Source organism: Meleagris gallopavo, chromosome 1 (assembly GCF_905368555.1).
Source record: "Meleagris gallopavo chromosome 1, MGAL_WU_HG_1.1, whole genome shotgun sequence".
Classification (NCBI taxonomy): domain Eukaryota; kingdom Metazoa; phylum Chordata; class Aves; order Galliformes; family Phasianidae; genus Meleagris; species Meleagris gallopavo.
The window spans coordinates 185,244,395-185,261,809 of record NC_139404.1 but is presented as its reverse complement, the minus strand read 5'-3'; the positions used below and the strand labels follow the sequence as shown (position 1 = coordinate 185,261,809).

The window sequence follows — 17,415 nt, the reverse complement described above, 5'->3', positions numbered from 1 at the left end:
AAAAAAAAAAAAAAAAAAAAAGCACTCATTCTGAACAGCCAGAATTGGTTATTGTACAGGTACAGTGGATGATATTAAACTCATCATTCAACCTCAAAAAGGGAAGGATTAGATTGGGAAGCTCTTCACAGGGAGACTGGTGAGGTGCTGGAACAGGCTGCCCAGAGCTTGTGGACGCTCCATCTGTGGTGATGCTCAAGACCACGATGGATCAGGCCCTGGGTAGCCTGGTCTAGTATTAGATATGGAGGTTGGTGGCCCTGCCTGTGGAAGGGAGTTGGAACTTAATGATCCCTGGGGTCCCTTCCAACTCAAGCCATTCTGTGATTCTGTGACTGCTCAACTGCATGATGAGTTAAGCTGAATTAAAAACACATTCAAACATTTATAATGCCTCTACATTACAAGTATCTGTTTCTACAACCCCTTGGGCTCAAAAGACTCACTACAAATGCATATGTGATGGCACTCATGGACAGCAGTGTCTTCATTCCTGTTCGTGCTACTAAGAAATTAAAATGGTCAGCAGTTCAACTGCAAATGCTGATTTTACAAACATCACTGGATGTTTGTGCCACTTGGCCACTGCACCCCTCACAGACACCAACCTGTGGATAATGCCATGTTAATAACTGCATTACAAACCCAAAGAAAAGTTCTCTCCTACAACAAAGTAAGTCAAAAAATCCAATTTTAACCAGCATGTAATAAGAATTTTATTGAAAAAAAAAACAACAAAGACATGAGATTAATTTCTGCATGAAAGTTTTATGAATGTGCAGAATCAAATAACCATGCAAAAGGATGTTTTCCACCCTCCCCCAACTGTAATTCAAGACTCATTTTTATGACAAAATTATCATTTCAAACAGTGTTCCAGACACGTAACTCATTACTTTAAATATGATCTCTCTCTTTCCTGAACAGAGACAAAAACAAACAAACAAAAAAAAACAGTAGCAATTGGAAAACACCATCGATTAACGGGTGCAGTATTTAACCAATAATCATGCCATTTTTAAAGAATGCAAGCAAAAAATGCATTGTTACATAGAATAAGTAACTGTTTTTTTCAAGGCAAAATTCTATTCAAAATAGAACTAGTCCCTAAATTACTGAAATGGTGACTTGATAGTGCAAGTGCTCCAGAAGATCATCAGATGGAAGTTTTTTGTGAAGCTACATCAGAGCCATGTAAAATGTCAGAGCAGCTGAACAGCCCAGTGCTTAACAGTTCTAGCATTAAAACTAAACTACATCCAAGGAATGTTCTGTTCTAGATATGCAGTGATACAGTAATTAGGAAAATGGGCCTAAACATGAAGGAAAAGATTAGAATTTGTCACAAATTGGTACATACACATACTGCTTTTTTTTTATTAAAAACACATTATGAAGAAAAAGCTTGACATGCACCTGGACAGTTCTATCTGAGACATGTAACACTGTGTTAGATGAGGTACAGTGTGCTATGGTATGGGTTTGAAGTCTTACAAATTATAAAATTATAGCTAAACCGCTAACCAACTTGTTAAATACAGCACACCGTCCAAGAACATGGAAAAGAGGGTAAATTAAACTGCAAATAACCCAGTATATATTTGTTTGCGCTACTGAATTTCACCATTATTAAACAGGGTAAAGCCTATGCAAGCAAAAAATGCTTAGCTTAGCTTTCAAATCTTGCTTTGGAGAGGTATTATGATTTGTTTGGTATACCACACCTTTTTTTTTCCCCCTCATTTACTAATAAAAGTCACAGTCAAACCCACATACCACTGAAGTGTCAGCTCTCAGTAGCCATGTAAAGATATCAGACATCAGTGCGCTAAAGACTGCTCTGTGCAACCACAATAATTTGCTCAGAGCACTCAGATTCAGCAAGTAGATTCAGCAAGTAAATTCAGCAAGTTTTTGTACCTTTATGATGGTTAAACACAAATGAATTTAAAAAGCTGCAAAGAATGCAATTAAACAAGAAACTTAGCACAATCCATACTGTCCTTCTATTTCGAATGCCATCAGCCATTGACAATTGGACTATTATTTATAAAACCCTAGACCTTCTTACCTCATCTAAGCTGGGATTTTTTGTTTGCTTGCTTTTTTAAACAGATGCTATTTAAAAGCATTTACATCATCACTGATGTGAAAGCAATCATTATGTAACTCCTGAAGCGTTTGCAGAGTTCCCTGATGAGTATGAACAACAGGGAAAGAGTGGAAGGAATCAGTGAAAATACCAAAGCCCAACTGAAGACCATGTCTGTAGGAGCTTTCATCCATTCACTACCAAGCCTATCCAGCTCCCAGCAGAATCTAGTTTCAAAGAGGCAAATAGTTACAGGGTCTCAAAGCTGCAGCATTAACAGCAGAAAGTCCATTCACTCAAATTTTCATGAGTTAAGGGTTAAATGCACTCAGGCCATGTGAATCGCTTAAAAAGATATTTTTTTCCTGATGAAATTCCCTTTCCCTTGTAGTTCTTTAAAAAAGATTTTTACAATGTAACTCACAGCATATGATCCTGCAATTATATTGAAAATCTGTAAAATAAAATGCAGGAAAGATACATTTACAGTATTGATATACCCACATGCGTAGACAGATATTTTAACCTGCTTAGAAAATTAGAATTTTATCCTGATGTTTAAATATTGCCCAAGTTCAGACTTCTGCATGCAAGAACATAGATGGCATGCTGATAGCTATAGCTGTTTAGAATTCTTCATCCACTGAAGCAATTTTTCTTAGCACTGGACTAATAAGACCTCCAGCTGTTGGCTCAGAGCACATGGGGGAACGTTGGAACAATTTTTAGAGGACCACTTGCAGGCCTATGCTTCCATAAGCTTGTACCCTACCACTTCACAGCATCTGACCCTTAAACAAAAATAATTTTGATAAAGGCATTATTAGAATTCGGTTGAATCTGTCATGTAAGATTTTAGCTGGAACAGTTTAGCAGCCACAGTTCCTCCAAGTCGATAAGGAAATGGGTAAAGATGCACCAAAACACACCACTGGTGTGAGGGGCAGTTTATTTGGTAAAGTGTTTGCTACTATGTCAGGGATAAATACTGCTAGAGGCAGAACTCTGGACTGCTGGAAAACAGTAGGAGTTTTAGAAATCCCTACTTCATTTCAGAATGCTGTTTCTGAGTTCCCCATTTCTCTTGGATATCAGGTCAAGCAAAGGTAGGTAGGTAGATGAGCATCAGCACATTTTGTGGTCAACAAAGCTGCTTAAGTTTTAGCACGTTATATATTTTGCTTAAATTTGCTTAACTTAAAAATGTGTTTTCCTCCCCCCACCTCCCCTTACAGCTGCAACCCAAAATTGCTTTTGCAAGCAGAAGGAGAAAGCAACATTAGTGCATGAGTTTTTGCTTAGGTAAAAGCCTCATCTGTAAAACTATCGTGCTTTCAGATACAAATCCTAAATGCTGCAAAACTGGAAACAAATGAAAGGTCTAGATTTCTAATTATAGTTTTGCTTATGCTTCTTCAAAGCATAAAAATGCTTTTTTATGCTTTGAATAAAAATATTTTAAAATATTTTATTTCAATAGTACGCTTATGATTTGAGACAGACATTTTAACGCTTGTTGTTTATTTCTCCTAAGACTTGCTCTGTGAATTTAGTTCTCAGATCACTCAGGAACAAGAGAAGGCATATTTGTAACAAAATAATTTTCCTGAGACAACTACATTGTGTACTGCTCTCTCCTACTACAGATATCCACACTGAAAATATTCAAGATGTTGAACGTTGTGGGATAGAATGGAGCATACATTCTGAAGATGGTGTGAAATATATACAGTAGTTTGGCAGTTTTACAAAGTTGAGGTACTGTTACTCATTTTACCACCCCTTGCCTTTTGCATTCAACAAATCAAACAGCAAAGGTACAAGAATAAGAAATATCCTCTCTTGTCACCTTTGTTTTTATTTTAATTTGATCTCCTGCATTTATGCTTGAAAGACAGCAAGAGTCAGGAAGTACTGAAGCTCTTATCAAAATACCTTTTATTCCATCCCTTTACAGCCAAGAGATATTGAAACAAACATTAGTTCCAGCAGACAAAAACAGAAGTCTACAAGTGCTTTTTAACATTTACTTTCACGTGTATTTTTAATTTAGATGTGGAATTGCATGTTCATTACTTCAAAAAGTCAGGCTTTTTTTCCCTTTAAAATTGTGTGCTTCATAATGAAGAGTTCTGATTCTAACATGTACTACCAGAGTCCCAGTCTAAACACAGCACTTGGAAAATTAACACACACTGCAGACTGACAGCACATCTGCTTGCATGGTCAGTGCATAGTAGGTAAGGTTGTAAGCAGAAGGCAATAGCTCTTTTATTTTAAATCCTCATGGAGACACTCCAACTAGAATAAATATTCTCAGGAGAGCAAGAGCAGAAGAAATAGCTATTACTCTTGAAGTTGACACTTTCATTCACTGTGCAGTAGAACTTTGTTGTAGAATGGAACAAGATCAAACATTTAAAAAAAACTATATAAAAATTAAATACTTGATTACAGTAGCAAGTCACCACTTCACAATAGGAAATCTCATCTTTTGGAATTATTATTGATCTGAATTCTCATTTGTTTGTTGGGTGTTGGATACTGGTAATTCAAGACTTGCCCATAATAGAGGCTCTGCTTTTCGCATAGTAACCTCAATCTTTGTAGCTGTCATGTTCACATAACTCCTCTTTACATCAATTACCTGAAACAGAAAACATATTTCACACTTCGCCTCGAGAAACAAACATTCAGAAGTTTGGAATCAAGTTAGGAAGAGTATCTTATCATGAGACATCAGCAAATATTTAAGCAGGTGAAATTCCCTCTTTTCTGGACAAAAACAGCTATCTCCCATTCTCAAGTGATAAATGTGTGTCTGGGCATACAAAACATGTGACTAATGCACACAGTATGCATATAACATATCATGTATAGAGTTTTCTGTAACACAACTATCATATCCAGGATAAGATCTTAAGATAAACTGACTTAGAAGGGAAGTTTCATCTGCTGTTCTAAGAAGAGTCAAATAGTCACTCGGGGCATTAGATTTGAATTTAACTATTGAATGATATGCAATTGAATTTCTTTCAATAAGCCAAGAAAGCAGGAAAAATTAACAGCTTTTAAAGAGAAGCAGTTGAAGATTTGTGTGTTTTTTGTGCTTGTTTTTTTTTTTTTTAAATAGAAAAATGATTCTTATACTTACTCCCCATAATTTCACATTGTGATGAAATTCCTTTTCTCCTTCAAATACAATATGGATATTTAACTTAAGAGGAAAAACAGCAGAAAATTTAGTCAGACTAAGAATATGAAGCACCTCAACTATGTTTAAGTATGCTTAAGTAAAATGCATTACATTAGGACTCAGATCCTACATGAAAAGTGATCAAATTGTCACTCACACACAGAAGTGGAAATACAATCTACGAGACTGTGACACAGTACCACAATGTGTATACAGTGGAAATCGTTGCATTTTGTCCAAGAGTAAGAAATCACAGAACCATCACTTCTAGCACTCCCTAAATATTACTGCCTGTGAAACCGCATGCCATCAAGAACAATGTTCAGTTATTTTAAGTCAAACACAATGAAATTACAAATCTGTAATTATTTACATATATGCCAATGGAAGTCATTACACTCAGGATTTAATTGCAGAAGTCTAATTAAAGATTATTTGCAGCCTTATCAAAGTATGGATGTCTCAACAGGAAAGAAAACAAAACAAACTACATATAATTAAACACAAGGGTCAAGAATGGCATCTTAAGGCAGATACTCACCATTGTGCTATTTGCTTCTACATAGCTCAGATCAGGAACCGAGTTCTTAGCATATATAGAAACAGTCACTTCTCCTCCAGTTTGATGCCAATCATGCCTACATGGAACTACTTTCTTTCCCTATATAAAGAAAAGGTCATGGAAAAAGATGAATTCAGAAGTATTTTTTACAATATTAGGATAAAATCCTGGGGCTATTCCAATAGCCAATGAACTAGGATATGATTACGTGTTCAGAAGTGAGTGCAAAACACTTTTTTATATACGCACTATACACACACACACACACACACACGTGTATAATACAATAATAAATATATGTTCATGATAGAAAATATGGGAATAAAAGAGGGGCACTGTGATGAAGCGTAATAAAAATATTTTCTGTTGGATCAACCTCCTTTTCAAGACTGGAGTTACCCAGCACGTAGCAGTATGGAACATAAAGAAAAAAAAAAGCCAGAACTCCCAAGAAATTTTCATATCACTGCAAAAAATTAAGTATTCCTCCCTGTTCCCTAATTCATGAAAAAATGAAATAGTAAAAAGAAAAAACAAACCAAAAGCAAAAAAGAACACAAGATCCAAATAAGTAAAAAGATAAATTTAAAAACCAAAAAAAAAATCTGCAGTCAAACAACAGTCAACTAGAAGTTCATTATCTGAATAGAAAAACATTTAATGAATTTCTGAACATTTGAGTAACTACTTTACAAGGCTACTTTCTTGCTTTAGGTTTATCACTTCAAATTTTATGTTGGTTATTTACGTGTCTGAAATTACTGCTTAAATACAAGCAAATCTTAAAAGCAAGCAGCAATTTTGTGAGTGAGGAAGTAAAGCACTTGGAAAGCAGTCATTATAAAATGAGGTAACAGAATCACATCTTCTATAATAAATCTTTGATTTTCTTTTAAGTGACATATTTGCTGCATCAAACTGAATTTACCTCAGCAATTAAAAATATTAATAAGTGTCTTAAGTTGCATCCAACAGTAAGTCTTCCTATTAAAGCTGAATTTGCCAAGAACACTTTTACATTTATACATGCATTAAGGCAAAGAAAGGCAGAAGCATACTTGTGATGGAGTACTACCACAGATCACTTCAAACTCCTTTTCTGTCCTGCCATGCTGTGCACAATACCCTACACATTATTTCATAGGTAGTGATACAAAGCAGCTCAACAATAGTAAAAGCTCAAACAACCTATGAACTACGTTTCAGTACTGAAAGTTTAGAATAACCAGCTGCATAAGGTAATGCTAATGGTACTCACTGCATCCTTTTTAGTCCATACATGTGTTCCTGTTGTGCAGCCCTCTTGGGCTAAAAACGTATTGAAGTCAGATGTTTTCCTTTTACAGCAGCTCCAGTATTTCATCCTTTAAAGTTTGCAAAGAAAGTAGTGAAGAAGCAATCTTTAGGACACTATTGTGGATACTATCATTCCTTTAAGTAGAATTACCATTAATTTAGTAGATGTTTTTCAGTCATTACTTTTTTTGATTGCAAAAAATACAGAATGAGTACAAGACAACATCTATGACAAGAGCAGTAGCAGATTAAAGACTAATTAAAAAATTAAACTGAGTACTAACCCTTCATGAAATATAGGCACGCCAGAATGGTACTGACACACTTCTTCAGTGCTGTGTGGTCCTTGGTACGTCTAGTGAAACAAAGCATTTTACTATTACAGCAGGTTGGACAAAGTTGAATAAAAACAAAAAAGAAAATAACAAAAAACCAAAACACAACAAACAAAAAGAACTGAACAAAATAAGATAAAGCTTTCCAGCAGTTAATCCAAGTCCAATCAGAATTATTATTTTGAAAAGATATCTCCATTCACAAAAGCTTCCCTGGCACACCATGCTTACGAACTATGCTTTGTATTGCTTCAATGGATACAGTATTGGTGTCACCATTTATGTTCACAGAGGTCATTCAAGAAAAAAAAAATTCAGAGAAAGTACTGAAAATAAAGTTGCCATTCATAAAAAACATGGATTCTCAAAAGAAAGTAAATGATATATCTCTGACACTGAATACCACATTAGCTCTTCCTAATACAAATAAGTGCATTACATGAATTCCTCCCCCACCAGAGTTTCAGCCAAGAGCCCACATTTGTCAGATGTACAGTGAATTACCAGCTTAAATTTTCCTTTACTGTACATAACAAGGGTGGCAGCAAAAAAACTTAACTGTCTGTTTCAATGAGAATGTAATAAAAAGGCTAATTTCAGTGTTAGGTGTTAAAATGTTTTCTTTGGGCAGGAAGCACTACGTGGCAACCTCTGGAAATGCTTCTGAAGAATACACTGGTATGTACATAAAAGCAACTGAAGTGTTAACAGTAAGTCACCTCTTACCAATATTTTATTTAGCATTTTAAGGTAAATGCTTCAGCATTGCATGTTTGGTAAGCTTACTAATTAGAAGTTCAGGATGGATAACAAAAGAAAGAGATTTTAGACCTACTGCACTATACAAAATAGCCCACGTGTGTCAATACTAATGTATGTTAACAATTGTATATTTGTTAAGCCCAGTGGAATTTATCCTATTTCCAGTCAATTTGTAGCAGAAACAAACAAAAAAGAACAAGAAACAAAAAACAGAACTCCGCATGTAATGGTTTAGGAAGAGGGCATAAAGATGGAACTGAATGACTTACTTTTGAACAGCCTGCATTTTTACATGGTGTCCCTATCTTGATTTCATCACTGTCCTCCTCTGTAAACAAAATTGTATTGTAGAAAAAAGCAGCTGAAGTTTACAATGTAAAAAACATTTTGCTGCTATTGAGAATGTAAAGGAATTGAAGAGTAGATTACAAAAAAAACAAAAAAAACAAAAACAACAACAACAAAAAAAAACAAACAACCAGAAACAAGCAACTTCTGCATGTTATTGAAGTTTTCCAGAAGGGTACAAAAAAAAAAAAAACCAGAAATTATGCTAATATTCCAATAAATTCATTATTTCTGCCTCAGATTTTAGCTTCTATACATTTATGCTAATATTCCAATAAATTCATTATTTCTGCCTCAGATTTTAGCTTCTATACATTTATGCTGTTTTAAGTGGAAGAAAAAAAAATAAGGATAAAAAAGATTGCTACAATCATACACAAAGGGAAACAATCAGAAGACTCCAATCACTCATTATGTTTCGTTTATAAAGACTAAGACTATAAAAGGATCCAATTGCTGCCTATAAATAGACACAAGCAAAGAATCTGAATACCAAGTACAAAGAAAAGCTAAATGACAGTTTTTGCTAAAACATAAAAGGGTATAAAATTGCCATAAATCACACAGATTGAATTCAGCAATTCTAGTGTCTCTAAAGGAATTAAATTTGAAGTGATCAGTGAGATAAAAAGAGGAAAAACAGACAAGGGAGAACCAACCAGTTTTCAGGGGAACGTCACCCGTTATGAATAAGAAGCTCCAATAATTGCAGTGGGAATGTATTGCTCCTACTACCCAAATTCCCACACTGTTCACATTTAACTTGGATTATAGTTCTACAGAAGGAAAGTTATCTCAGATTACTGAGAACATGAATAATCTTGTCAAACAATTGCCTTAGAAAGAAACAACAACAAAAAAAGTAATTTATTTGTCTGACAGTAAGTATCACATACCTACTTAACTTCCTTATATCCTTACCTTTTTTCTCTTCGTTTTCTGATGAGAGTTTCAGTTTATCTAGTGCTTGCTTCAAGGAAGCTGAAACTTTCAGCTGCAAATTTGTCATTGGCTCATCTGGGCTGAAAAAAAAAAAGTCCATGTATTCATGTCAACTTCATGGAAAATAACTTATAAAAGATGACAGCAGTAACTTTTAATCTTTTGTTAAGCCCCTTCCTTTCTAATCTCCCTTAAAGTAACAAACCAGATTCCTAGGTGTCCATTCTTACAGATTAGAAATTTCAAATGCCTTTCAACAAGAAATCCTAAGTGCTGTACAATAAAAACAAATCAGAGAGATTAAGGAATCTACATACAAACACCTTAATGTGTGTTAAGAATATATGAAACCATAAACACTACTACAAAACACTTTCTAAGCTACAGAGCTTTACACTGCAATTTTGGTTTGCCATGAAGCTAAATGCTCAGCAATCCAGTACTACCTTGTCTTAAACAGAATTCTTTTAGCTCACTTTGCAGTTAGAGACAATGTAATCACTGCTAGCAAAACCAAACTCTTTGGGAATTTTACACTGTATGAAATGAGTAACACTTAATCATCAAACAAGCTTTAATTTGGCAAATCAACCACAAATTTGGGAAAGAAAAGGGGTTTTGTATACAATACCTTGGTCTTTTAATTGTTTCCAGTGGTTTTGGTGCTTGAATGATGTGTTCCTGAAATTTGGGTTTCAGTTCAGCCAGCTCTTTTCGCTCAGTGGTACTTTTAACATCTGGTTTAACAGGCTCAGGAGGTTTCTCACTATTATGGAGACCCTTCGTACAGCCCTATCAGGGAAAGTGTATGTTTTTATGCTTATACATAAATGCAGTGTATTTTTTGTGCACGCTTATACAAGAACTTACAACAGTTTTTGATATCTTCAGATTCATCTTCCACTTTAGCCCACATATAAGATTGGCCATAAAGGTAATCCTATAACTATGACAGAAAATACCTTCATTTGGATACACTTTAAAGAAAAATATATATTTTTCACAGTTGAGGGAAAAAAAAATTGTCCTTCATTCCTACCAATTGTAAATAAGTTTTGATAAAACAAAGCATGTCTATTAAAGCTTGAAACATAAGATGCAGCTACAACTTTAGAGCAAGAAAATCAGTGTATCCAAGATTTAAGACAGTTGTAAAACAAGTAACAAACTTTAAACACGTAAGCAGATGTACCACTTGATATTTATCACTGTGATTTGGCAAGTGTAATAACTGTAAATAAACGTGAACACATACCACAATGCTTAAGAAGTCAGAGAAGTCTGTTGTTCTTCTCTTACAGCATGACCAACCCTATAAACAGTTTGGAACAAAAATAGAACAAGTGTGACTACCCTATTTAGCTGCAGCTTCTGAAAGACCAGTTCTACTCTTTTACAAAATGGGACAATATTTTCAATACCCTGCATTTTAAGAAGCCAAGGACAGCTGTTCCATCTGCCATTTCTACTTCACTCACGTTGCCTTAATCAGAGAATTTTCACTGAACATTTTCATGACAAGTTAGGTACCAACTCCATATGAGAGAAAGCAGAAATGTTACTTCAACCCTTACGTTAACATTTGAGAAGAATAAACAAATTTTATACTTGAGACTACATTCACCTGTGGCAAAAGATTTGGACCAGCTTTACAAAATGAAGAGACTTTCTTTGTAGTCAGATCTTTCAAGTACTCATTTCCCCCCACAGTTCTGGAGATTGCACTGCAGATATACTTTCCCACCACACTGAGAGCTGGAGTGAGGCACTGGCTCACTGTTCAAGTAGATGGTTTGAAAATATCCTTAAAATATTCACTATTTACACAATCCAAGAGGTAAAAGGTTAACCCCTGCTCACTTGGATTACCTACAATCCACATTAGGAAGAAAACCTAGAAAATCGTGATAAATTTCATTAGGTCTAGAGTTAGGAAAGCAGGGGTGAGAGGGAAGAAGCCGAACCATGCTCATTTAAGAGAAAGCAAACACAGCTTTTTGAGGTATCTTTATAATTTTTGTCCTTGTAATTATGTAGAAGTCTTAAGCACTGTACTGAGTACAGTTACAACCTTATTTAGACTATGGCAATTTATCTTCTATAACTGTATTGTACTGCACGGCAAAATCACCATCAGCTCACAGAAAACGTGATACCCAGCACACAAGTACCTCCACATACTCCAAACCACCACATGGCTGGATATGGATGAAACATATTGCCAGCAAAGCAGTTTCTAAATACCATGAAAAACTGCTTGCCCCACAGTTAAGTAACAGTTCCAAATCCTAAGAAAGGCCATTTATGCTTCATCTGTATTAGTACTTTGAACAGTGCTGGGTTCTGAACACCAGATTCCTGTGTTGCTGACTGGTTAAAAAGTATTTTCAGTACTGTTTTGGCCTACCTATGCAGTTCTCTGTCAAATAATTCCCAACAGGCATTCTGTATATATCGAGTAGATCCTGAAGCAGGAAAACAGTTCAATAGAATGAATGTGGGCTATGCAGTTGGCCAAAGCACACACAGCCACTGCAGATATATTTAATTCATTACTGAAGATTTATCCTGAGAACACTGGACAGTTACACCAGAGGCACGGGTGAGCAGTCCCAACTTAACCAAGGTATCAGGTTAACAGGTTAACATAATGCAATCATTTTCTATGGTAAACAAATGTCACACTCATGTTAGTGCTCTAGTCATATAAAAGTGCATGCAGCTGGTCTAAATTCCAAGCAGATTAATTAACAGAGAGTAAGATACCTCTCAATACCTCCAGAGATCTATTCACAGGACCTAATTAAACTGTTGAGAGTCAAATAATAGAAACACAAGACATGTGGACTTGTATGACATTTAAACCATATGGATACAGTTCTAAGCTTCTTCTGCAGCTTTGTGGAATTTCATGGGGTTGCTCAAAAATGATAGACCGGACAGAGAGACTGACAGCCTTTGAAAAGAGAAAGAGGAAAAGAAGTGCACTGTTTTACATATATGGAAAAAAGGTGAGACTTAAAAAGGCATTTGCATACTCACTTTGAGAGCATCATGAAAGACTGGCACACCTGGATGATACGTGCATGAATCTAGAAGAAAATGGCTATTATTAATATTCAGTTGTACCAAGAATTCTTATCTGATCACAAACATACAAGCACTATGAGTTCACTGAACTCAATAAGTATCTTGTTCTTACATCACTGCTTGTGGTCTCCTAGGTTGTTTGAGGTCATGAAGTCAGAAGCCAATCTTCAACATGCACAATTTAGTTCTGTCAATACTATCAATTGCTACTAGATTCTGTACAAACATGATGCTAAAATACTTCTTTCATTAATTGAACTGTGGATATTCATAGATGTTTATCAACATTACAGTTTTTTACGTAGCAATTGTTCCTTTTTACTTAATACATGTATTTTTCAAGTGTAATATAAGTGCCTTCATTACGTAACATTTCTGACATATACCGTATGGATAATTTAATGATGTGAATCAAAAACAAGATGGGAAATATCAGTTGCCTTCCAGCCTTTAAAGCAATTTGGTTTTTTATTTCTGTTTTTCGTAGAAACAGCTAAAATTAAAAATGACACAAACAGTAACATTGTTTTATAAGCCTCCATAAAACACAAGTGTGCATAATACCACATTTCAAATAAGATGAGCAACACACAACTTTACTAATACTCTGCCTACAGATTTTAAGTGGACTATCAACAAATGACTATGTTTTTTATGTATACATATATAAAAATACATGGATTTTGAAGAACTTTTTCCTCTGGCTTAGTATCTTCTTTCATCACATACTCAGTGCTTAAGTCTCAAGCACTAATGTGTTCAGACAGACACACTGCCTTAAGATGACATTTCTTACCTCAGTCAAAAGGAACACACTTTAGGACATTAGTCCTTCAGCAAAACTTACATATCCACAAAGTACCACCAATATTTTCAGCTTCAGGATGAAAAGTTAATGCTAATAAAGCTTCTAAGAATAAAAAAAAATAGATTTATTTTGTACAAAGAGCCCAGGGCTTTGCTGTTTTCTTTTACTTAAAAAATACAGGGTGCTCTTTTCCAAGTTTATGAAAGCATGCTATCACAAGCATCATGGTAGCAGAACTAAGCTATCTGCATCTCAGATTATTTCTGAATGAGAAGACCTCAATTACTATTTAGTACGTGAGTTGAAAAGAGAGAGGTGCTATTAATTAGTGCAATATTTCTCAAGACTTAGAGACATCTTAGAAACAATTCAGGGGCAGCTATCCCTCACATATCAGATGCAGACAAGCACCTGTTTGTCCATCTGGCCAAGCCCAGTCCTTTCTCCTTGCTTCCTTAAGCCCCTTTGGCAGGCAGTATATTATGGAGAAACAACAACCCACTCTCTGCTGCTATCTCACAAGGGCCATGTGCGCACAACAACAGAAGGTGCAGAGGCAAGCAGCTCTACAGTGCTTCAAGAAGAGGCAGTGGCACTTTAAGCAGTCTGACCATTCTATGCATCAGAGAACAGAAGAACATCCCTCGTTACCATTCGTACTGAGACCAGCAACACTTGTCTAAGTGAAGTTTTCATTCATAAAAAATATCCTATATCAGATTAGCAGGGAGAAGAAGGAATCAGGGCACACATCAGCAGTCACTTCAACAGGTAAAAGTATGATCTATTTCTGATTTGTATGAGTTCAGCTTTACAGCCTTTGGGTGCTATTCAGCATTTTTTCAACTCACCTCTCCTTAAACAAACAAACACAAACAAACGCTTTTCAAAGCAATCAATATTTCTCTCTTGCTCAAATCATTTCTGTAGATGCAAGTAACACAAACTGTCATTTTTCTTTAAATGAAAATCTGATACCCAAATCAATTCCAGTTTACCACTGCACACACTGTTGCCTGCTATTACTTTACTACTACATCCTTGCTTACCCATCCTTATACTTCTTGTTACATGGCAAAGTAGAAAACAGTAAAGGTGGTCCAAACTTAAAGGTATTTATGATGGAATCCTGCTGAATTCTTGATGACAAAGAGAGGTATGTCTACATACAACTTACAAACTGATCTGCTGCCCCGTGGAAGCACTCCAATACTTCACAAGCTATGCTTTACAGCTCAGAAGCAATGGAAGTTCATTTAACTCGATGAACTTCATCCAGCTCCTTGGAAAAGTGAATGCGTTTGAGAGGGTACTGATTCCACCTTATTTCTCAGTGTTGGAATAAAAGGCAGATAACAGGAAAAATATTGTATGTGAAGAGCTTATAAACAGTACACAAAGAAAGATTTAGGCTGAGAAACAGAATGGACCAGAGGGTGCACTTTAAAGTAACAGAGTTTGAATAGTGGAGACCAAAGTTAAACAAAGTTGAAAGGTCAAATAAACTCTAAAAATCTAGGCTATCATTGCTTTCAACTCTAGCTCACCCCAGCTCAGAAATATGTAAAGTAAGTTTTCCTCAGCTCTATGATCACATTGATCCTGCAGGTGCAACACCAATACCCTTGACAAATGAGCTAAGTCCTCCTGTTTTGGCAACAAACCAAATAAAACTGCATTAACAAAGATTCTAATTGCGGCCTAAAACAAAGTGTTGCAGTTAAGTGAGAAAATTGGGACAAACATATGTGTACACCTTCAACCTCTTTGCGAGCACCACCTTTTCAAACCTATACAGAAGTATTTCGTTACACCATTGTATCAGTGGCAAAATTGGACCTGGTATTGAAATGGATTAGAAATGTCCATACAGTCATTAATTCCCAGAGAAATAAACTAAAACTCTACTGTCCCTTTTGGAAGCTAAGTTCTACATCCAACGCTGCACAGCTCTCTAACTGTATGGATGTAGCTAGTTGTTACTGTATCTGAAATGCACGTTAATTTTGTACCTTGCTAGGCATGCCACAAACGATTTCGTAAGTGTGTTCAGTCATACCTGTGTAGTCATACCTTTAATGCTTTCCCTCAGGCTGTTTTTCCTGCCTCTCTTTAAGAGGCACTGCATCCTTTGTGTCAGCCAGTTGCCACCTGATCATTTTTTTGAAACAATGAAAGCTTCTACAGAAAATACATGCACGTTACGTCAGCCCGCTGATTCTAAAGAGAATATTAAAGGCCTCTTATATCAATCATTGCTATGGGATATCTATTCTACAGGCTGAAATTGTGATACATCCATAACAGCTTTGAGGCCTGTGAGCCTCATCTTGTATTTTTGTTGGGAAAAAAAATATATAAAAAAAACCTCCTCATAACTATTGATCTTAAGCTTAAGTGATAGATTATATCAATATAAAGTTTATCAAAGATCACAGGAATACATATTTTGGTGTTTAATATGTGTTTCACTTAATTCCTAAGATTTAAATGTTCTCCCCAGCTCTAAAACACTTAAAACTGACAGCTAAATGCAGCTAGATAGGGTCTTAGATGCCTAAGTAGCCATAGCCCTATTGATCTTAGTGAAGTTTAGTGGTGCTGAAAGCTTTAATTACTCTCTTTCAGCTAAACATGTTAGACCTGGTCTTCTAAAGTAGTCTTGAAAAAACACATCAGAACAGCTTAGGCTAGGACATAGGAACTCCAAGACCCAGTCACTTACTGAATAAACTTCATTGTAGGAAGCTGTCTCTCACAATCACGCAGTTAGCATAGAGCCACGTCCATTAGGTCTGATCCACTCCAACTTATATCACATACATCAGAAAACACAGTGAAAAACTGTTGTTACACAACAATGAGAACAGGTCATAAAGACCTAATGAAAGTTTCTGACATAGGAAAACCTATCTAAACCATATCTACTTTGTCTTTTGAGCTGAGCTGGGGCGGGATAGGATTTCTGAATGGCAGCACTCCAAAACTGTGTGCCCATTTCTGCTGTTCCTAACATTAGCAAGCCTACACAAAGTGCTGCCCCTCTCTTTGGAGATATTTATCTCAGGACAATAACATTTTATGCAGTGATTTCTTAGTCTTAGTGATTTCTTAGTGTCAGATCGCATCAGCCGACTTCTAAACTCGTGCACTGCGCCAGAAATTATGCTAACACAAAAGGCCCACCCTAGAAATCTCACAAATCAGACGAGTGCAAAGCTTGCTTAGAACTGCAGCCGGTCGGACGGGGGGCAGCCCGATCTGCTGGGGGGCAGCCAGCCCACAACAGGGCACTGGAACGGATGGGTTTTAAGGTCCCTTCCCACTCAAGCGGGCAGGACAGGCACTCGCTGACAGCACTCAGGCGGGCAGCCGGGCTGTGGGCTCAGCACTGAAGGCTCAGCACTGAAGGCTCAGCACTGAGGCTCAGCACTGAAGGCTCAGCACTGAAGGCTCAGCACTGAAGGCTCAGCACTGAAGGCTCAGCACTGAAGGCTCAGCACTGAAGGCTCAGCACTGAAGGCTCAGCACTGAAGGCTCAGCACTGAAGGCTCAGCACTGAAGGCTCAGCACTGAAGGCTCAGCACTGAAGGCTCAGCACTGAAGGCTCAGCACTGAAGGCTCAGCACTGAAGGCTCAGCACTGAAGGCTCAGCACTGAAGGCTCAGCACTGAAGGCTCAGCACTGAAGGCTCAGCACTGAAGGCTCAGCCGCAGCTCGGCCGTCCTTCGCTATCCAGTCAAACTGCGGCCGGGTCCTGCCCCGTCACCGCCCGCTGCCGGCACCCCGGCTCCCTCAGGTCCCCGCGCCGTGACGGACCCCCCGCCCCATCCTCACCCTCCGTGTTGGTCTCGGGATCGAAGCGCTGGCCGCAGCCCCGGTTGTAGCACAGCAAGGACATGGCGGCGTTCCGCGGACCAGATTACAGCAGCGGCAGCGCGGCGAAACGGGATGCAGCAACCGGAAGCCGGGGGTTGGGGGGAG

The 17,415-nt window shown here is 37.0% G+C and overlaps 1 protein-coding gene across 1 annotated transcript; it reads right to left on the bottom strand.

Annotated features, from left to right (window-relative positions):
* Positions 1-691: 691 nt before the first annotated feature.
* Positions 692-17,412, bottom strand: CHORDC1 (cysteine and histidine rich domain containing 1). Its single transcript, XM_085216401.1, has 11 exons — positions 17,269-17,412; positions 12,576-12,625; positions 10,789-10,845; positions 10,165-10,325; positions 9,513-9,613; positions 8,513-8,571; positions 7,431-7,501; positions 7,109-7,214; positions 5,830-5,949; positions 5,247-5,309; positions 692-4,739 (listed from the first exon to the last, which is right to left on the bottom strand). The coding sequence occupies exons 1-11, from the start codon at positions 17,330-17,332 to the stop codon at positions 4,596-4,598; spliced, it is 996 nt and encodes a 331-aa protein (XP_085072527.1). The 5' UTR covers positions 17,333-17,412; the 3' UTR covers positions 692-4,595.
* Positions 17,413-17,415: the final 3 nt, after the last annotated feature.

Bases quoted from the DNA above. Each gene is read 5' to 3' on its own strand.
- CHORDC1 (XM_085216401.1), bottom strand. From the start codon at position 17,332: ATGTCCTTGCTGTGCTACAACCGGGGCTGCGGCCAGCGCTTCGATCCC. The intron at 7,215-7,430 runs GTTAGTACTCAG...CAAACTTTAAAG, and splicing joins GTGCCTATATTTCATGAAGG to GATGAAATACTGGAGCTGCT. The intron at 5,310-5,829 runs GTGAGTATCTGC...TTTCCTCTTAAG, and splicing joins TAGAAGCAAATAGCACAATG to TTAAATATCCATATTGTATT.